This window comes from Cornus florida, unplaced genomic scaffold, assembly GCF_030987335.1.
Source record: "Cornus florida cultivar Cherokee Brave unplaced genomic scaffold, ASM3098733v1 CherokeeBrave_3.0.0_Hap2_Chr02, whole genome shotgun sequence".
Taxonomy (NCBI): Eukaryota; Viridiplantae; Streptophyta; class Magnoliopsida; order Cornales; family Cornaceae; genus Cornus; species Cornus florida.
Window position 1 is genome coordinate 42,562,008 of NW_026775572.1, and position 22,200 is coordinate 42,584,207.

The window sequence follows — 22,200 nt, forward strand, 5'->3', positions numbered from 1 at the left end:
GAGACAATGTGATAACCTTATAATAGTGTTGGAGTTTTTAAAAATAGGTTGGGATTTTATGATCACTTATTGATAGTTTTGGGGGTTTTGAGAAATTTGCCTTATTTTTTATTATTGTGTGTGTGTGTGTGTGTTTTTTTTGGGGATAAAAATTCAATTATTACAAGAATGTTATACATACATATTTTTTTTTGGGACAGACAGCTAAGCTGAAACGACAGCAGACGAAAAAAAATAAAAATCGTCGCGGCATTACGAGGCCGAAGATGCAGCAGACACGTGGCGACTAAAAGAATCCGAGGACAGATCGACACGTGTCGAATCCTCACCTTAAAGACTCGTTACCTTTTCGATACAACCATCCATTGAATCTCCCAAAAACAGGACTCACCACGTGTCACCTTAAAACCTCCCCTTCCTCGCCACTTGTCCTTGTCACGTACTTTCGTTGTCTCCAACCAACCCCATTCTCGTCATTTCACAGTTCCCTCTCTCTCTTCCTCTCGTTTTCTTTGTTCTTTTTCTCTCTTCTCCTCTCTGTCTCTTAATTCAATTCAATCTCTCTCTCTCTCTACAATTATCTATACTCTATTCTCTCTCTATTCTTCATACCCTTTTCTTGTTTTTGGTTTTTCCGGCGAGTTCTAGCCGGAATCTTACTATTTTTCTCACTCCATTTTTTTTCTTGTTGCTAAAATTTTGAAATTTTATCTTAAGATGAGGTTAGTTTTCAAATTTCTGCATCTGGGTGTTGCTCAATCAGATCATGGAGTTGTTATATATGCGTCTTCATATCGATGGAGTTGAGTTTAATCATTATATATTTTGTCTATCTGTATTAATTGGTGGGTTTGTGATAATACCATGGACGAGCCTATTGAAAAGAAAACTAGCACTGGAATGGAAAGACTTTCTCTGCAAACAAACAGGTTTCCTAGAGATTTGTTGCAGAGTTTGATGGTTAGTGATACGAACAAATTTGTGTTGGGAAATACGACGAGTAACGAAGAGGATTCGGAGGAAATCGAGCTGAATCTTGGGTTATCATTGGGTGGGATGTTTGGTGTGGACAAGAGTGATAAGAAGAGGTTAATGAGATCTTCGTCGATTGCTGGGTCGATTCCAATTGGTAGAGACGATGATGCGGTGGCTCCGCGGCCACCGGTGCCGTATCCGACCCTGGTGAGGACTTCTTCGCTGCCGGCGGAGAGCGAGCAGGAGTGGAGGAAGAGGAAGGAGTTGCAGACGTTGAGGAGAATGGAGGCGAAGCGGAGGCGGTGTGAGAAGCAGAGGAGTTTGAAAATTGATAAGGACGGTGGCGGTGGTGGTGGCGGTGGCGGTGGAGGTGGTGGTGGTTTTGAGGAAGAAAGGAGGGAAACTGAGGGGATTTTGAGGGGGAGGATTGAGAGAGAGCAGTATGTGGCGACGGCAGCGAATAGGTTTGGTTCGTCCGTGGTGCCTGTGAGGCTACCAAGTTGGGCTGCTGCTGGTAGACAGGGCATAAATTCCGGTGGGATTGAGGCGGTGGCAGGGAAAGGGAAGGGGAATTTTATAGGTGGTGGTGGTGGTGGTGGTGGTGGTGGTGTGGAGGGGGTTGGGCACCCGTCGTCACAGGGTTCAATGGAATCACAAGGGGGAAGTTCTTCCGGGATGTCGGAATTGGAGAGTAAACCTCTCCAAGGTATCACATTTTCTTCCTCTGAATTCATTGTTCTTGTCTCACTGATTTTATCAATTTGATTTCTCCAACAACATTTAACTTTTATTAATTGCTCTTTATCCCCAAAAAAGAAAATAAGAGACAACCTTTAATTGCTCTTAACATATAGATTGGAATTTATGGTTGTATTGCCAAGCCAGAATTGAAATTTGTTTTAGAACTATAAATAATAAAATTTGGTTCTTTTGCTTGTTTAGTGATAGACTTCTTCTTTTTCTTTTCTAACATGTTAGTTAGAAGATAGTCTATTGACATTTTTGGTATCACCATTTCTATTCTCTATATTTTATATTTTCTTTTACATTTTCTCTGATTGATTATTGAGATGTTAATTCGCTCTGAAGATCTTCATTTTTTAACTTGCCAAAGATTTTGAAGTCAAGTATGATTAGGTACAAGGGAGGTGATATTCGCACTGCATTTTTATACTTTTGCACTCCAATCTTAAAGGAAATGACATCTCTAACCTTAATTTTAAAAATTAATAATTATTTTTCTCAAATATCACAATTACTCTTTTGCAATTATGGTAAGATCTTTTGGTCTCCCCCTCTTTCCCATTAACGTTTTTGGTATCTTACATTTTTTTTTTTTTTGTTAATCTCTCTTTTTCTCTTGCATCCGACCTTTTTCTAAACTCTTTCTATATTTTGCATTAACTTTCTATTATCTCTATTTTTAGGGTTTGATATTGAATTTTGTAAGTAATAATGAAATATGTCACAAATGAAAAAAATAAAAGAGTTAAAGAACGATGTAGTTAGTCTTGTTAGCATAAAAAAATATTGAATAACTATTAAAATTTCATGAACAATGACTCCTTTGATGATAATAGTGATGGGAATGGTAATTTGTTTTTTTTTTTAATTTTTCTTTTCTGTTTTATGCTTTGTGTTTATGTTTAGATTTTTTTTTTTTTTTTCCTAATATGATTATTAAGAATTAATTTGGATGGTGATGGGAATGGTATTTTTTAATTTTTTATTTTATGCTTTGAGTTTAGTTTGAATTTTTTTTTTCCTTAGATGTGATTTTTAAAAATTAATATAGAATTTATTTGAATATTTAATTTTATGCTATACTTTTTTTTTTTTTTAAGTTAACCCGGGGTGTCCGGGATGACACGAACTCTTAGGGCCCCTCAACAATCCGTCTAATCCCCGAGGACCCGGCAGGGCACCTCCTCACCCGGGTCGGGTAAGTCACTGCAGGGACCGCGGAGGTTAGCCATAAAGAACACCTAGTGAGACTCGAACCCCAGACCTTGGGCTTACTAAGTTCCAAAAACCAGCGAGTAAACCGTTGGGCCATATCCGAAATGGATATTTATGTTATACTTGTTGACAAAGGAAGTCCTAATTATTCTGATAATAAAATTAAAAGACTATGAATTTTGTGAAAAAAGAAAAAAAGTTAAGAAAGTAAATAAGGTAAGAAGAAAAAATTTATAGTGAAAAGGGGTAGATGTGGTATTATAAAATGAGAGAGGATGTATTAATGAGTTTAAGGACCTTCTTGTCATTTTCTTTAAAGAAAAAAAAAATGAAGTGCAATGGTACAAAAGTGGAGTGCAAATATCGCCTCCCTATAAAGGTTTCTCTCTTTGCAACTACACAAAAAAAAAAAAAAAAAAAGAAAAAGAAAAAAAAGAAATAGCAAACAGCCTTCAAATTGCTACAGCAAAACAAGGGATATATATATATATATATATAAGGAAGGGAGTGGGTGTATGCAAAAAAGTAATATGAAGGTCAATGTAGTTGAAGTGTTGGCATAGAACAAATAGCAATTTTAGACTACGTTGTAAATTAAAATATTAGATTGGAAAAGGTTCAAGTAACTTAAGACTAAGTGCAGAGGTCGAATACTAATTAAACATATTAAAACTGGCCATGTTGGCCAATAGAAGTTATAAGTAAATGGCAATGAGGATTTGTGTGTTGCATTAATAATAATTGAGCATAAAACAATCTTGTTACAATATATTGATTGATAGCTTAGTGAATCCTTGCCTTAAACCAGATAGAATATGCAACATTCATGTTTTAACTCACAACTCTAAAACAGAAACATTTTTCGGAGAACTACCAAAGACGATTCTTTGAATCTCAGCAGTTTTTTTACTCTTCAGATAATAGTTTTGGAAAACTGTAAATTAAACGAACAAACCCAAAAAACTGAATTAAACAGGCCCTGAGATTTTTATTACTGTGTCCTTCTAAGAATGAGATAAACTATACTAAAATGCACTTCAGTTAAGTTAAATCCTAACATTCCTTTGATATTTTGTTTCGTTTTTAACCAACCGGATTTGCACTTCACTTAAATTAAATCCTAACATTCCTTTCATATGTTGTTTTACTTTCAACCAACTGGATGTGTTTGCCACTTGATGTTCTTTAGGAGCTGACTTTAGTTTTTTATATACATTGTTCCAATTTAATTAAATGCATATACCAAATGTTTCGGCCGGGTTACAATATGTTCCCATAGGGGTAAATGGTGAGTAAGTTTCTTGCCAAGGGGAAAAAAAATAAATAAATATTGGCTTTGTCTTTTGGGAGTCGAGAAAGAACAAGCCAACAACACAAATCTTCACTTCTAGTTGAGTACATGAATACACTTCATTGTCTTGAAGTTCTTTGAACTTTCAATTTCGGATATCGAACATTCTGTTTTAGCATGCACCATTAAATGCTTCATATGTGTAGCATCATTTGATCTACAACAATTACATGTTTAAGGCCCATTATTTAAATAACTTCAGCTGTCTAGACAACTATGATCTTGAATATCGAGTACTGTGAAGTTTGTTAGAGTTTACTCCCTCCTCCTTATGGTCATTTCTATTGACAAGTGACTACTGTTTTTAGTTCTTACTAGTAAATTGCGATTTTGGTCATTAGATTTGGTTTCGTCTAGTGATCCCTCTTCATTTCTGGTGCTCCAATTTATGCTAGAGCGCAAGTCCTCAAAAAGGGTTTTCTGTTGGTCTTTGTTTATGGTATATTTGGCAATAATCCTTAATTATGATATTGTATGATTTTGTTAGCTTATTTTACTTATTGTCCAGTGTTTCAATTAACTGTTTCATCGCAGTGATATCTTTCTTATATAATGTAATATTCTTTGCGTTTTTTCGTAACATCGTTCAATATTTGGCCTTATATAGTCAGAGCATCAACCAGACTTGGACAAGATTTAGAATGGAACTGAGGACAATGTATGCAAAGATTTCAAAGATTGATGAGAGCTTGAGATTATTTATTATTTTTTACTTGCTGCCAAAATTTTAGAATGTTAAGCCATTATATTAAAAAATGTGTGCACTTGTGAAAATATGAATGTAATGGCAAGAAAGGACTGGAGGAGTTTATTTTATCTGATTTTGTCATGTAAACCAAGAACTAATGAACGTACTAGTGAGGATGAGTTATGTGGTTTAAGTTGAGAACATCACAAAGGTAGGAGCAAGGCCAACAAGTATTGAGCTTTCAGAAGTTGTGTTGACCTTCGATTTAATGAAATATTAAATGGTCGTAAGAGAATTTAATTGCCAAAAAAGATGTGTTGTTCCAAGCCATAGGCTACGCTGACTCAAGTATTAAGCTGAAATCCTGATATTGTTGAAAATATAAAGAAACTTGTAATGCTAGTATGTGACATTATAAAGATATGGATTCCCGGTATTTGAGAAATTGAACAATCTCGATTAGTTTAAGAAATATGGGGAAAATTGGGAATTTGTTAAAAAGCATCACTCCTTTTTCTGCTGCTGCTCTACTTTCTTCTCCTTTTCTTCTCGTATTAGTTCTATATATATATATATTTATAAATGTTTAGTTTTCAATTTCTCTTATATTACTAGCATAGTTTGTAATCCTTTGGGCAAAGTTGTTTTAGTTTTTCTTCTTCGAGTGATAGGTAGGGTGTGCTATTTAATGATAAACACTATACATCACATTCTATGTCTAGATTTTCTGCATTGCAAAACATGTGCAATATGATGAAATTTAGACTCTGCACAATATACACATAAATGAATATCTTATATATTTGATCTGAACTTATTCGTTTACAATGTTCGTTTATATAATAGGATCTAGTAGTTTCGGTGAAGCAAGTCCTGCTAGCCGTCAATCTTTCCAAGAGCGAGGCAACCAGGATACTGTGGGTTCTTCTGGAACAAAGACGAGGGAAAATGATAGTAAAGTTTCGGTAGCTGAGATAGCAAGTCCGTCTAAGAGACCAAATGTTGCTGAAAACAGAGGAAGGGAAGGAAAGGAAGTGGGAGTGAAGGGAATTGAAGATATGCCTTGTGTTTTTACGAAAGGGGATGGTCCTAACGGGAGAAGAATAGATGGGATTTTGTACAAGTACGGGAAGGGAGAGGAAGTGAGGATAATGTGTGTATGTCATGGTATTTTTCTCTCCCCGGCCGAGTTTGTCAAGCATGCAGGTGGTGGAGATGTAGCTCATCCACTAAAGCATATAGTTGTAAACCCTAATTCTTCTTTCTTGTAATTGTGATGCAACCACCCTAAAAAAAAAAAAAAAACAGAGAGTAAAAACGTTTCCGAGGATAATTAGTTCTTTGTTTATTTTTGTTCTTTCTTTTTAAAGATTAAATATTGAATGATCAATCGTAATGCTTGATAGAGAATGTTTGTGAATGTTTAGAAGAAAGAAGGTTTAAAAGAAGAGAGAAGAAATTAGGGCGTTAGATAAAAAAAAATGGTTATAAAAAGAATAAATTCTGGTTTTAGGGTAGTTCACTCTTGAAATAAGTTGTGTATTTCTGTAGCATATAAGAAAATTGTAACCAGACTCTATTGCCCTTGTACATGGGTAATCAATGATATGCTCTCACAATTTATGGCAATTTAAAGTGGTTGAATGTCAAGGCAATCCTCATAGTAGCATACATGACATTAGTTAAGTACTATATTTCATCCACCAATGCTCTACCACTTCTTTCGTCGTGTTAATTGTGCCGGCATCCTGCATCACCAGTACAACGCACTATATTGTAGAGCAATAGTCTCGTAACAAAGTAGAATATCATGAAATAACAATGTAACTTAGTTGTTACATTAGTGATGTAAAGTTGTTGCATAGGTAACGTAAAGAGACAAGTTGTTGCATAGGAGAAGATCTGGATTCGGTAGAGCAATGCACTATATCGTAGAGCAATAGTTTCATGACAAAGTGGAATATCATAAAATAACAATGTAACGTAGTTGTTACATAAGCGATATGAAGTTATTGTATAGGTGACGTAAAGAGACACAAGTTGTCGCACATGAGATGATCTGGATTCGGTAGAACATAGGATGGTAGCAGGTTATCTTTACACACACAGTGTAGTGATTAACAATTTGTATAGTTACTTTCACATCTAACAATTTGATGATCCCTTTAGAATTGAGGCTTCTCGAGTCAAGTTACTGCAGTTGTTTACCTTTGCAGAAACAAAAAAAAAAAAAAGAAAAAAAAAGTTTAATATGATGACATTCTGTTCCTGAAACACAAAGGTAGTGTTACCAAACTGCGCCAAATTTCTTCAATCTGTCCTACAGTCATTGTAGAAAATTCCTGTGTTATTTTCCGCATCGTTATTTCCTCCATTAGTAATTTTAAGTATACACATACAACGTAAAACAAACGAACTTTTGATACTTGAATATTCAACTCCAGCTACAGGAGAACCAGGAACAAAGAGCTTTCCCCTCCTATTTGGCCCGACCTTTTGGTCTTAAGAATGCTGGTTTTAAGAATGAGTAGGTAAAGTTCTGCTCAGGCTACTGTATACTAGAGAACGAGTGTGATCATGTACCATATCTATGAACGTGATCAAAATTGTGCAAGCCAAAACTTTGTTACGCAGGGGCTTTCTTTGAACCATAGTTCACAGAAAGATCAGTTCCTGATGAACATTGTAGAAAATAGGCATTCAGGATTGTACAAAATTAGCCATTTGAATAGGAAAATCAAGCTATATGGGCAGCCAAACCTTACTAATCGTTAGCATGACTACTGATTAGAATGCATTCCATTCTCTGCACTTTCGCATAGCCTGAAAAATCGAAAAGATGAGACCAGGGAAGGGACAAACAGTTGAGAACTTTAGGACTCTATGAGGAGGCAGCATTGCTAGGGTTTCACATGGGTTTGACGTGTCCGACAGAGTCACTTCAAATCACATAACCTGCAATACTCTCATCAAAATTCAAAACGTCGATTATAAACATGCAAAAAGTATATCTGACATGGCTCAAAATGCTAAAAAGGGAATATTATTGTTAGTAGCAAGTAATGAGTTCACCTTCAGAAACCAAGTTTATTAAGAAACCGAAAATCCTGATTACCCTACTGGCAACATGCAAAAAGGTTCAGCCAGAATAACAATATATCATTCGAAATGAACACCGATCACCAAGTTTTGAACAACAAGAGGCACGAAACAAAATAATTTCTAAGACTAGCAATTCAAGACTCACTGAAGATTAGATGAATCCACCACAATGTCAAAGTATCTATAGTCAATCAACATGCTCAACACTGCCATATTGTAAACATGAAACATCAGCCTAATTCATTTGATATAACACAACTGCCTGCAAAGCTCGAGAATCCAATTAGAAAAGGTTGAATTTATTTTATGAACTACAGGCATTTGTGTGATTCTTCAGTATCCTTGGGCTTATATCCAAATTGTATAATGATCTTATCATATACCAATATTCAGCTCAAAAGACCAAGATTCATATCATTATATTACTTAATTGTTGTCCTGCAAGAAGTAAAAAATGGCTGCAACAGAGAAACCACAACCTTGGAGCAAAATTTGAGAGATGCATGAGACTGGGTGCAAAATTCCAAATTACAAGTCTGCTTCACCACTTGATATTTGAATGTAACAATCCAGGAGCCTCATTATCTGGCTAGCTTGAAGGAGGTTGAAGTTGCTTCAGCCGTTGGACAACTCGCTTCATTGTAGGCCGGGTAGAGAAGCTATCAGCAGTGCAACTAACAGCCAAGTGCAGCACGTCCACCATGTTGTCATGCGGACCAACATCCCATAGACCAGCAGTGAAGACCTCCTTCGCCTGACCTTCTTGTAGTAGCATGCATGCCCATGAGACGATATTAAAACCATCATGATGTGTAGCAAATGAAGGATCCAAAGCTCTTTTATCTGAAATCAACTCAAGCAGCAATACGCCATAGCTGTAAACATCTGCCTTCTCAGTTACACGACATGTCAGAGCATATTCTGGTGCTACATAACCGTATGTTCCTGCTACACCAGTTGTTGCATGGGTTTCGGAAATTCCTAGAAGTCTAGACAACCCAAAGTCTGACAAATAAGCCTTGAAGTCATCATCCAACAAAATATTACTCGGCTTGACATCACGGTGTAATACACGTGGATTACACTCGTCATGCAGATAAGCAAGTGCACTGGCAATATCTAGAGCAATCTTGTGAATTATTTTCCAGCTAACAGCTCTTTTGGCTCTTTCCTTGATAAATTTTTCCAAATTACCTCCTGGCAGATAATTATAGATGAGGAACATCTCTGCTTCACTGACATGGTAACCTATCAAAGTTATGAGGTTAGGGTGTCTTATCCTTCCAAGGGCCGTAATCTCAGCATGGAACTGTGGAATACCTTGGCACCTTTCCATTGTAAGCCTCTTTACAGCCACTATGGATCCTGGACATATTTCGGCTTTGTAAGTGGCGCCAAAACCACCACTGCCAATGCAGTTGCTTGCATTGAAATTCCCTGTCGCCCGAACAACATTTTCAAAGGTCAATACTACCCCCATGTCATGGAAAACTATTATTTCCCCTGTACTAGAGATGGAAGGTTCTAAAACTTGAACCCTAGAATTTGGTACCCGTTTTCTTATGTAAAAGAAGAGGATGACAAGAGCCAGAAGAACAGCAGCAATGGCTGATGCAGACACTATGGATGCAACCTCAATAGAATTAATTCCTTGTTTCCCACTCCCAGAGTCACTTTCGGATTGAGAAGCTGAAATATTTTGTGACTCACTGCCACCATGCAGTCCTGAAGGTGATACAGTAAGATTGTTTACACCAAAATTGTGAACCATTAAAAATCTGGAACCGGAAAATGGCAAAGGCTTTTCAAAGCAAGCTTTATATGTAAAGAACAATAGATAAGCAATGGATGGGTTGTAACACCGGAAAAGATCCGATTCCAAGGAAGGTATATGAGAGCAAATGCTGTCATTAATATTAGGGATTGATCCTGACATGAGGTTTTCATTAACATCAAAGACAGCCATACCAGGAATTGGAAGTTTTCCATTAAGCTCCCCAGTGAGCCTGTTTGAGCTCAAATTGAGAAAATGCAGGTTCTTGCATGCTCCAAACACCCCAGAGAATTCTCCAGTAAAAGAATTCTGAGCTAAGTTCACCATTTCTAAGCTATGACAACGACCCCAATTGCTCGGAAACTTGCCTTCAAGATTTGCATTTGGAGCCCAAACAATTTGCAGCTTTGGAAGCATCGTAATTTCCACAGGAATGGATCCTTGGAAAGAATTATAATCATTCCTCGCAGATCTAGGTAATCCAAACGCCGCCTCTCCACCTAGTGGATCAAAAAGACTTGACAGGACAAGAACCGACAATCTGACACAATGTCCAAGCTCCACAGGGATAGGACCACCAAGGGTATTCCTCGAAACATCTAGAACCTCAAGCCTTGAAAGCCGACCAAGCTCACGAGGAATAGCACCATCCAACAAATTCGAAAACAACAGAAGTGTCTGTAATCGACTACAATTTCCCAAACTAGGCGGAATTTTCCCCTTTATGAAATTACCGGACAGATCGATATGTTGAAGATTCTGACATTTAGTTCCCCATTCATACGGAACCAAGCCAACTAACCGATTAAATGACAAATAAAACCCTTTCAACTTAGAAAAAGTACCAACAAACTCAGGAATCGTACCATTCACTTCATTTCCAGCTAAATTTAATATCCTTAAACCCCTACATTTTGAAAGTGAAATAGGAATCTCCCCGGAAATCCTATTAAATCCGAGGTTAAGAATACACAGTTTCCTCAAACCCTTGAATTCATGGGGCAAATTCCCAGAAATGAAATTCCCCTCAAGATCAAGCACTTCAAGGTTCCTTAAACCCCAAATTTCACTAGGAATTTCATTAGCTATTTCATTAAACGGAAGCGATAAAGTCCTAAGTTCAGTGAGCTTCCCAATCACAGGGGACAAATTTCCACCTAATTTCCCACTTCTACCAGAACAATTTCTTCCAATTCCAAAGCCATTAAATGTAACAAGCGAATACTCGGAACAAGAAGATGAGTGACAGTGATTACCTCCATTGCAGCCACTGCCGGCTATTCTGATCGACGAAACCCTAGAATTGGAGTCGCATGAGACGCCGGACCACGAACAATAGTCGGAACCGTCGATTCTCCAGCTGGAGAGAAGCCCGGAAGGGTCAGAGAGGGACTGCTTGAACTGGAGAAGAACTATTTTCTCGGAGAACACTTTCCCGGAAACTGCAGAGAGAAAGCAGAACAGCAAAAACCCAGAAAATATGTCTAGGGTTTTAGTAAACAGAGGGGGGTGGTGCTTACCCATTTCAGCCAAACAACACAAATTCAAAACAAACACTTTTTTTCTTTTTTCTTTGCTTCTTTAGAAAACAAAGATTTAAATTTTTGAAAAAATAGACATATACTATATATGTGTGTTTCTATATATAATTATATAGAGAGAGAGGACTTTAGAGAGAGAGAGAGAGACACACACACACACACAGAGGAGTTTTCTTCTTGTTCTGGTTTATCTGGGCAATGTCGTCTCTCTCTTTCCCTCTCCATATTTCAGTTTTTTCTACTTTGAGTGTTTATGGGGTCCACAGGGACCCAGTAGAGTTAAAAGGCCAGCCAATGGGGACCGCGTGGCGGTCAATAAACGCATCAGCGGTCAGCTCGTCAACACATGGCGGCTAGTTGTTTGACTTAGATTTAAATAAAAAAAGGTCCTCGTTTTGCTCACCCACTTTTTCCAATCACTGTGCGCCACGTGGAGTAACGTTCTCTACGCGTTTAAATTCATCATTCATTGCAAATTTGTAACGGTTATGGGGAGGATCTAAAACGATGTTGTTAATAGTGTGAATCCTAAAGTGAGGTTGGAGTGACAGTCTGCTGACTTCACCATGACGTAATTTTAATAGCAATGTTACAGTGAGGGTGCTCCCATCACGAATTTTATGCAACAAATAATTGATTAGTTATAGTGAATTGATTTTTGCATTGAATAATTATAATGAATGACTTAGATTTACTTTTATAATTGATCAATTATATATCAAATAAGAAAAATAAAATTTTATACTTAATTGTATTTAATATAAATAATAAAAAACGTCAAAATACTTTTTAAAAATTTTATAAAAAAAAATACAAATTACAATTGGAATTGCAAAACATTAATTCTTGAATATGTGGGGGCCCCACACAAGATCCATCAATAGAAATGTTAAAATGAACAGATTAAAGTTTTAGCTCACATTGAGAGCCTCCTTCTATATTAAGTATTAACCATAACACTTTCAAAAATTTAGGATGTGTTTGGAATATCATTCCGAGGATTACGTTCCTAACAATTTATCCAACTATTATAATTTCATCTTCATCTTCATCTATTTTTTGAAATCGAGTTTATTTTAGTTTTACTTCTTCTAGAAAAGCAAAACTTTAATTATCTGTTTTTTTATGTTGAATATGAGATTTTTCTTATAAAAACTAAAAAATAGTAAATCAAAGAACCGCTTTCCTCTTTAATTTTTAAATCAAATGTTTTATTTCTATACTGTTTCTCTCTATTTTTGAATTGATATTTTTAATTTTTTATGTGGGTCACTATCAAAATGTAGCTAGCATTAAAATTTACGATTATACAAGATCAGTCTTTAGATCTTTTGAGTTTCACAATGGAACCCACAAATCCAATGACTGAGATAGCTTAAGTTTTTATTTATTTTTAAGTAAACTACACATCTACATCAAACAATTCAATAATGATATGGGATATTCATGGGGCAGAACTTTTGGCCATAAGATATTAATCGCTGTATATCATTGAAAGGAAAAACTGAACAAGTGTGACTTTGTCAAAATTAGTATTTAAATACATAAGTTCTGTTTTCTTAGTATCTAGCTTTTTACTTGGTCACTAATATCATAGTTGATCGGATCAATATTTATATCACGGGAAGTTATTGGGTACCTGCAGGGGCGGAATTAGGATTTTAATTCCGGAAAAGTAGTGTAAAAATAAAATAAAATTATATGACATAAAGATCCTTGAAATCAAAGGGCAAAGAAGAAAGGAAACAAAAAAAAAAAATCATTGCAGACTTACTATGATTTTTGTTAATACTTTCATTGAATAGAGTTGTAAATCTTAGTGTTTTGGAAAACCGTGTATGAAATTACCCCTACTAACTTCATAAAACTAGAGAATTAAATTTAAATAAGAGAAATAAATAAAAAGAATAATAAGATGGGAAACAAAGTTACATACTACAAGGGGGAAAAAACGAAAAATTTTAAGAAGCAGGAAAAGAAAAATGAGAGATATTTAACAAAAAAAAAAAAAAAAAAATTAGAGTCTAATTGAAGAAAGAAAATTTAACTTATCTTTTAAGAAAATTAAAGGAATCTAAAAAGTAAAGGAGAAAATTTTAAAAATTAAAAAGTTTAGGGGGTATTATATAGAATTTTTTTCCATATATATAAACAATCAAAAAAATTATCTTATATTTATAGATGGCGGGGCCAATTCAGGAGGCACGTGCCCCTCCTAGCCTTAAGTGGCTCTACCCCTGGTACCCGGATAGTGGTTACTAAATACTCGGGCAAATCAAAACATCTCATTTTCTATCATCAAGATAAATGAGATGTATTGACTGACCGGAATATTCAATAATAACCACCCAAGATATTTTTATATATTTTTCCCGGTATCAAAAACAAGTCAAAGGTAAGGATTTGATACTGTTTGGTTATAGACCTTTTATTTGAGAAATCAATAAACTAATTGACCAAAATGTGTTAAATTTGAATCAGTCTACCTAATGTATGTCTGATCCCAGTTCCTGCGCTGGTCTATTTATGAAGTCACAATCACATTATCAAGAACTTCAACAACTAAATATTCTGGCAAATTTTTTTTTTTTTTTTCAATTGCTAACATATTTTAAATCATCTCCAACTGTCCAACATATGTACAAAAATAACCAGCAAGAACACAATAGATTGATTGAGAGAATCAATCTTGGCTAAATTACTATAGTAGCATATACAAAAGTTACAGCTCAATCGGCAAAAAATAGATGGAAGTTGCATATTTGGTTCAGTTTAAACCCTACAAGTACTGTGTCCGATTCCCGTTCCCTATTTTGTCCAATGTTACAAATTTAGTTCCAAAAAGTCCTCCATCATAGCCTCCCTCGGCACTTTTTGATTTTCTTGGAACTTCGAAATAACTAGAAATGATCGTGTAATGGAACACATCATCTTACCACAAGGATGGGCGAGGAGGGCATTTTTAACAGGGGCCGAGACAGGGAGAAGGAGGCTAACGATATTTGAAGCACTCTCTTTCTCAGCAGGAGTTTGAGCAAGCGGGAAACAAGAAATTTACTCGTTGGAAGCCACACATAGAGCACTTTGAAGGCCGGTCACTTTGAATGCCACGGCTCAGGTTCCCCCTTTACTGAAACACTTGTTTCCCTCAGCTATCAAACTGCAATGAACCAAAAGAAATGACTTCACTGTGTTTTTTAAAGCAAGAATGTTTCCGAAGAATGCATTAACATCTATGAATGTAACTGGAGAATGGGGAATGGGGAACGAGCAAAATACAAAAATCAAACAAATAAAAGAGTTAATGCAAAAGAGCTAGAAACAAAAAATAATAACAGATTTTCTATTTGCTTGCGAGATGATGTAAAGCTTGGCCATGTACGGTATCAGAAAGCCCACAATGCATTTTCATTTTTTCATTGGAAATTACATGAGCAATAATTTGTTTCTTTCCTTCTAATGATGTAATGGCATGAATTTTACTTTTTTCTTTCTCGGGGATTAATTGCATGCTACTGAAATCAAACGCTTACAATTTTTGCGTGCATTTGCACACAAATATACATGTAGGAGTTCATTTGGAATTTCTGTTTTTCTTAAATTTTCATATGCAAGGTAGATACTCCTTTGTTTACCTAGTCTCATTATGTTAATGACTGTATAATCCAATGAAATAAGAAAAGGAAGAAAATTGACCAAAGTTTGATTTTGTCTAAACTAGTAGTTAAGCACGTGAACTTTTCTATTAACCAAGTCACAGTCATCCAGAGATGGAGGTTCTAAAAAGTAAATAGTAAAATAATAAAATTTCAAACATCTATCGTTGAGAGAATATAAGATGCAGATTTCAAACCATGTGAGGAGGGGATTACGAAATAGTATGTAGGTAATTAAATATTCACTTTAAAATCCACTTACAGCTATAAACCAACAAATGTGATCTCCAAAAAAAATATATAGATAAAAGAAAATTTTATTAGGACCAAAAAAAGAAAAGACTGTATTTTTATTATATGCTCATTGATTCAATGATGCTGTAGCAAAGACACTAATCTGATCAGAAGATCAACCCACAAATCTATATCTCTAGATCACATACCAGTCAAAATTGCCTATAAAGATTTAATGCTAGTTGTATGTTTATAAATCTATTTCGTTTGTGAAATGGAAACAGTTGAATGACCATGTGTATTACAATTTAAGAAGCTCTATCGCAGTGTACGATCCCATTTCCTATTGATGGATAGTATTCCTTTAAGGTAGGTCGATATGAAGTCATAATTCCATTACCAAGAAAAGAGTTAGGCAGTCAGTGCTTTTGTGTTTAAACTAAGGTGCCTCTTGTACTAAGATGAAGTGACTTGCTCGCATGTGATTTTTTTTAGTGTGGTAAAGTAGCAGACTAATACATTGATGTATGCTAAAAAAATATTAAAATCAAACAAAAATAACTTACCCATCAATTTTCAGCAAATTATTTTGCACGCCTTGCTCGATGGACTTGACCTCAACCTAGACCTTTACCAAATACTGAAAAATAAAAAAATAAAAATATTTTACCTGAAAAAGAAAAATATTTTCCAAGGTTTACGTTGAAACAAACGGAGCCGTAATGTCTGAAGTGAAGTATTTGCTTATTTGGGTGGTTGTGGGTTCTGCACTGACAGCAGAATGTGGACTTGGCATACTTATATTGAGTGCTTCTTGCAACATTTTTCAGATTATAACATAATTTATAAACTATATAAACACCAACACACTACGTACTACATACTAGATTGAGAAAATCAATTGCTACTAAATTATCAGTGTATCAAATACAAATTTAAAGCACTGTTGGAGATAAATAAAAGATGGAGCTGCTTATTTGATTCAATTAAACACTATGAGAATGGTGTACAAGTTTCTTCCCCCACTTCATCCAACAATATTAATTTAGGTGTAAAGTTTCCCCAATGATAGCTTTCCTCAGAACCTTTTGTTACGAAAGTTGGAAGGAACTAGCACTGATTGAGCTATGGAACCGAGTAAGCTGTGAAGATAGACAACATGTATGAACCTAAGACTGGATGAAGAAATTATCATTTCGACCGACCAGAAAAAAGCAACAACAAGCTATGAGCCTTTGCAGTTTGACAGGACTAATGATAATGACGATTGAAACCATACAATAAATTTGGGGGAAAATCCCATATTGTCCTAAGTTCTAAGTAAACAAATGATGGATTAGGCGGTTATTTTGAATTGGGGCTGGAAAAGATAGAAGGATGCTTACAATGTTTGAAGCACTAACTTTCTTAATGACAAGCGCATGATGAACACGAGAAGCAAGAAAACCACTTGCTCAATTTGGAGGCTGGTGGCTGTGAACGCTGCCTCTCATGTTCCCCCTTCACTGAACAACTTGTTCCCCCATCTGTCAAACTGCAATGAACCAAACAGAATAATTTCAACGCATTTGTAAAGCAGGATGGACAAGAACTTGGTAATACCCTTTTTACATTTGTAAATCAGGAATGCCACTCAAGAATGCATTATGGTATGTAAGGTATATGACATTATAACTGGAGAGGAATACACAGGCATACTGGAAACATCAAACAAAATAAAAGGCAACAATAGTTAATAGTAAGAGATGCATATAGAACAAAATTTTCTATTTCTTGACAAACAATAAAGAGTGTGTGTGCATATACACACACGCGCGCACACACACACACATAAAAAATATGGAGAGAGAGAGAGAGAGAAGCATACCTACAGATTTTTTTCCGTCTACTGTTCCAACAGCAGCAGAACGTGCAGCTACAATTCGAAAAGGAGCAGCAGCTTGGCCATTTACAGCAGCAGCTCGACAACTTACAGCGACAGCTTGGCCATTTACAGCAGCGACAGCTTGGCCATTTACAACAGTGACAGCTTGGCCACGTACAGTGGCAGCTTGGCCATTTACAACAGTAACAGCTTAGCCATTTACAACAATGACAGCTTGGCCACTTACAGTGGCAGCTTGGCCATTTACAGCAGCAGCTCAGCCCCGTACAGCAGCAGAACATCCAGCGACAGATACAACAGGAAGACTTCTTCTTTCTGCAGAAAACAAGTAGTTGCCTCATCCAACGTCTAGAAATTCCATATAAATATGCACATATGAATGATATGCATGTATAAATGTGGGAGGAAAAAAAAGGCATATCCAGTTTTCATGCACATATTGATACTCATACAAACACACATATAAGCATGAGCATGTATTATAAATACCACAAGAAAAACAAAAAAAATTCATTCTAATGTACACGTGAAAGATGCATAATTGCATACATAATTCCAGTTCATCCATATTTATGTCCTTGTGCATGCGCAATTCTGCATAAAATAAAGCAAAATGTATATGCTAAACAATAACAAAATAAATGAATCATTTTTCTCCAATTCTTAAAAGATAAAGAATGGCACTTACTTCGGATTGGCAAAACACTTGCCGCTATTCATGTCCAAAGGTCGGTTGGTGTTGGAGGAATTACAGGACATCTCTAGAGAAGGTAGCTTCTCCTCACGATGATCATTTGCAGTTCCTCTTGGACCATTCTTCAAGATTTCATCTCCTACTCCAATTGCTAGGTTTTCTGCATCGACAGTACTGTCTCTCTCCCTTCCTACTGCTGCTCGAGGGGATAGCCTCAAACTAATCAGCTCGCTAGACTTGAGCAGTTCGCCAGACTTGTCCAACTCTCCAGACTTGGGCAAGTCTCCACACATTTCAAGAAGATGGTCTCTAGTCAAACTATTGTTCCCAATATGGAGGCTGAACAAGGACTCATTGGAAGTAATACTCCATTCTGTCAGTGTAGGGGATTGACAAGCAAACACAGATGATGGAATCCTAGAAGGGTCGTAACCTCCAGCTCTTTCCATCACTTGAATAGGAGGAGATTGCTTTGGTGACATACTCTGCAATGTAGATTCATGGGTGACACAAGAGACTGCTGAGGCAGTATCTGTATATCCACTACGTCCTGATTTAGTAGAGGAGTCACTAGAAGCATCTCTTATGAATTCTTCTTCATGTGGTTTAGAGATGATAGCAGTGGATGCGGTAGACTTAAAAATCAGTTTTGGGTTCATTTGGAAGAGATCTTCCCCCAAAGAGTCTGATGAAGACGAAATCCTCAACTTCTTGGCCGGGGCAAGTGTACCTACATTTGCAGAAATCGTTGGATCCATTCCTCAAGGCTTATTGCTTCCACTTTCCTTACAGGAGTCTGTAAATGGCAATATTAGTGAGCCAAATGCATGACCTCCACCAGGAACTGCATATGTTCTTGAATGCTTATTGCTTCCACCCCCATGTTCAGAGTCCATAATTGAAATCATGGATGAATATTTCATTTAAGTACGGCTTATGTAATTTCATCATAGTCCATCCATGCCATGAAAAAGACAATATTTCCATTTTGATTGCATGTACGAAGGATATATAAAGTGTGTCCTTAGGCTTTTCATGTTGAACTACTACAGTAATTGGTAAAGTTGAAATGTTGAAGATGAAAATAATACATTCAATTAACAGAATGCATACATGCAGGAAAACATAAGGTCAATTACCGTTTGCAAAAAAACAAAAAAAACAAAAGGTCGATTAATTCTGAAAGATCACGATGCTCTAAGTAATATACCATCCAATCAACAAAGGAAAAACTAGCACAATTCTTAAGTATGGTAAAATTGTTGTGTTCTCTATCTAGGGAAGAGAAATAAAAATTATATTGAATAGTATGGCAATTTCACTGAAGTTCATTGCATAAAAATAAATTTTTTTAAAAAAATCTAAAGAATTTTAGAAATGTAGATATTCTTGTACTTGCTAAACTGATTTGTTCAGAGCCCAACAAATAAATAAAGAAAATAAAATAAGGGAAGAACAAAACTACCCAACTGTATCATTTAACAAGAGTTTCTCGCTTCATGCTGCCTTTAAGCTATTGTGCTATGCATTTTTCTTAAACCAAAAACAGCCTCGCACCGATGTCATGATGCTATCCGTAAGCAATTATGCCCTTGATTTCTCAAAATTCAATACTCATTCGCGCAATTACATGCAAGCTACCATTACCATAAAATCGAAGAGTTCAATTTCTTGAATTGATGCCGATAAGGGAACTTATTTGCTCAATTTCATTACTGATTAAACTTCTAGTGTTTACTTTCTTCCCTTTAATCATCCATAAAAGAAGGGTTTTGGAGAGATAAGCAATAAAGAATAAAAATCCAATTGACTAAGAGCTAAATCTAGAACACCATAGTCATCGACACAAAACATGTCAAAATTCAATACCCATTCACACAATAACATGCAAGCTACCATTACCATAAAATTGAAGAGTTAAATTTCTCGAATTGATGCCGATAAGGGAACTTATGTGCTCAATTTCATTACTGATTAGACTTCTCGTGTTTACTTTCTTCCCTTTAATCATTCCATAAAATTAGGGTTTTGGGTAAATTTTTTTAGAAAAGAGATGAGCAATAAGAATGAAAATCCAATTGACTATGAGCTAAATCTAGAACACCATAGTCACCAACACAAAACCTAGTTAAGAATTTTACCTCATTCCCACCCTTTCAATTTTGTTGATGCCCTGTAAATTTAGCCGCCCAAAGTTGAACTTGCCGGAAGCGGCTCCGGCAATTGGGGGCTATTTTTTTGCCCCTCGTCAATCTACAAAGTACCCAACAGAAGTAAACAATTTTTTAAAAAACATACAAACACACACTGTCAACAAACTTAATTGCACATAGTAAAACATCTGGATTTATTACAAGATATATCATGGAATAACAATTCCAGAACAAAAGGAAAAAAAAAAAAAAAAAAGCTAACTAAGATTCAGGAAAAAAAATGTGATTGAACTTGAAAGAAGAAGAAAAAAAAACTGATGATTATTAGGAATTACCTGGATTCAAACTGTTGAATAGCTTGTTTTTAGGTTCTTGAAATTGATATTTTGATATAATTTTTTATATGTTGGGAGGGTTGGACTAAATCTAAGGGTAACAAAGGGGAAATGGATTAGGGTTTTGGGAGATATATCTGTGGATTTCTATAATGACGGAAGGCTTAGCTATACTTTCGGAGGGTTTTTTCAGATTCCATATTTAACTAATTCTTGCTCTATTTCGCGCCAATGACCAACTGCTTTCTCACGCCCTCACGTGGATAAATATCATGGTTGCCACGTCAACAAGGGAGGAGTGTTTTTTTTGTCATATTATCCAATGTGTGGGGGTAAAAAGGAAAATGTATCTCAAAGCCTTTCCGTATCTTTGTTGAAGCTTGTTTAGGGTTACAGCGAGAGGGGTCTTGCCACATAAGAGACAGACAGATAAATGAATCGATATACATGGCGAGTGTGCATCAAGAGGTCAGAAGGTACGCATCTAACCCATCACAGCTGATATTAGCATCTAACCCATCACAGCTGATATTAGGGTAACACTTTATCTGTAATTTAGTGTCACACAATTCTTTTAAACAAGTGTCACTATCACGTTTTACGAGCGCACAAGACCAGAGAAGGGAACCAGGGGAGTTGGCTAGGGCCTCCAATTTGGAAAGCCTTCAAATTTAGAATTATAATGCAAAAATATTAGTATGTGTCAAATATTCAGGTCATAATTTTCATAATAAAAACACAATACATACTTATATATCATGTAAATTTATGGCAATAAGTAAATTTTAAAATATATATATATATATAGATATATATGTCAATAAAAACACATGTACTTATAATATAAATTTATTATATATGTTATACAATAATTTGTTTGGTAACAATAATTTGTTTCTACCCACTCCCTTCAAAAGAAAAAAAGAACTTTTTATATTTAAACTCATAAACTGATTTATTTTATTATTTTTGGGCTTATATGCATGCATGGCAACCTCTGTTAATCCCAGTCCAAATAACCAAAATTTTAACACAGGGTGCAATCAACGTACTGTCACATTTTCCAAAATAACCTTGTAAGATCTCCTAAAATATGACATGGTTTCTGAAGTACAAGTCTTCAGAGAAACTTTACCAGAAGGCAAAAAAAAGTTGATATATTGAAGTCTTTAATTTTATAAAAAATGTTTAAGTTATTATTTTTTAAATGCTTGGATTGTATATAGAATATTATTTTATATCCCTAATTACAGTTTGATAAGAGAAAATTTTCAAAGTTGAAGTTGATCAAATCAAACCTACGGTCGGCGATGTCATAAGAGGATTGAATGAATTGGCTATGATATCTATGGAAAATGATATGTTGGGAAAATTTGATTGGAGCACTTTAATTGATAATTTTACAGCTCAAAATGCAAAACGATCATATTTACTTTGATATTAAGTTGAATTTTGATTTTTTTGACTAAGTTGTGTTGAATTTTTTGATGTAAACTGGATCGTACTCTTTATAAAATACCAAGATCGGGTTTTGTTTATGTTTTCAACATTAATATATTTTATGTGTTTATCATTTTATTTAAATGAAAATTTCGCACTCTTATAAATTTTTTGTTGGGTGTGAAACCTTATAAAGGGCCTCACTTATTGAAAGTTCGCTTAGGGCCTCTCAAAATTTTGGAAATCTCAAAGCTAGCCCTGCGCGCACTCCTACTCCCGCTTTATGTGACTTAGATTATGCTATGCTCGAACGTGTCTGAGTCTGGGCCAAGCCGACCACAATAAGGATGTTGTGAGTTCAGATAAGGAGAATGTTAGATGAGTCTTGTTCACAAGTGTTGTGTAAAGTTTTT

At 35.6% G+C, this 22,200-nt stretch overlaps 3 protein-coding genes across 3 annotated transcripts; 1 reads left to right on the forward strand and 2 right to left on the reverse strand.

Annotated features, from left to right (window-relative positions):
- The first annotated feature begins 532 nt into the window (after positions 1–532).
- On the forward strand, positions 533–6,349 carry LOC132294785 (ninja-family protein AFP3-like). The gene is made up of 2 exons (XM_059792767.1): positions 533–1,681; positions 5,820–6,349. Exons 1-2 carry the CDS (start codon positions 865–867, stop codon positions 6,242–6,244), a joined length of 1,242 nt encoding a protein of 413 aa, XP_059648750.1. The 5' UTR covers positions 533–864; the 3' UTR covers positions 6,245–6,349.
- A 531-nt stretch (positions 6,350–6,880) lies between these two features.
- LOC132294784 (LRR receptor-like serine/threonine-protein kinase RPK2) lies at positions 6,881–11,585 on the reverse strand. The gene is made up of 3 exons (XM_059792766.1): positions 8,555–11,585; positions 7,734–7,928; positions 6,881–7,646 (listed from the first exon to the last, which is right to left on the reverse strand). Exon 1 carries the CDS (start codon positions 11,371–11,373, stop codon positions 8,665–8,667), a length of 2,709 nt encoding a protein of 902 aa, XP_059648749.1. The 5' UTR covers positions 11,374–11,585; the 3' UTR covers positions 6,881–7,646; positions 7,734–7,928; positions 8,555–8,664.
- A 6,140-nt stretch (positions 11,586–17,725) lies between these two features.
- Positions 17,726–20,520, reverse strand: LOC132296131 (uncharacterized). Its single transcript, XM_059794368.1, has 3 exons — positions 20,001–20,520; positions 17,854–18,655; positions 17,726–17,759 (listed from the first exon to the last, which is right to left on the reverse strand). The coding sequence occupies exons 2-3, from the start codon at positions 18,615–18,617 to the stop codon at positions 17,726–17,728; spliced, it is 798 nt and encodes a 265-aa protein (XP_059650351.1). The 5' UTR covers positions 18,618–18,655; positions 20,001–20,520.
- Between the last annotated feature and the right edge of the window lie 1,680 nt (positions 20,521–22,200).

Coding starts and splice junctions, on each gene's coding strand:
- LOC132294785 (XM_059792767.1), top strand. CDS start 865: ATGGACGAGCCTATTGAAAAGAAAACTAGCACTGGAATGGAAAGACTT. Junction 1,682..5,819: donor GGAGAGTAAACCTCTCCAAG/GTATCACATTTT, acceptor TTTATATAATAG/GATCTAGTAGTTTCGGTGAA.
- LOC132294784 (XM_059792766.1), bottom strand. CDS start 11,373: ATGGGTAAGCACCACCCCCCTCTGTTTACTAAAACCCTAGACATATTT.
- LOC132296131 (XM_059794368.1), bottom strand. CDS start 18,617: ATGGATCCAACGATTTCTGCAAATGTAGGTACACTTGCCCCGGCCAAG. Junction 17,760..17,853: donor AAGTGTTTTGCCAATCCGAA/GTAAGTGCCATT, acceptor TATTTTATGCAG/AATTGCGCATGCACAAGGAC.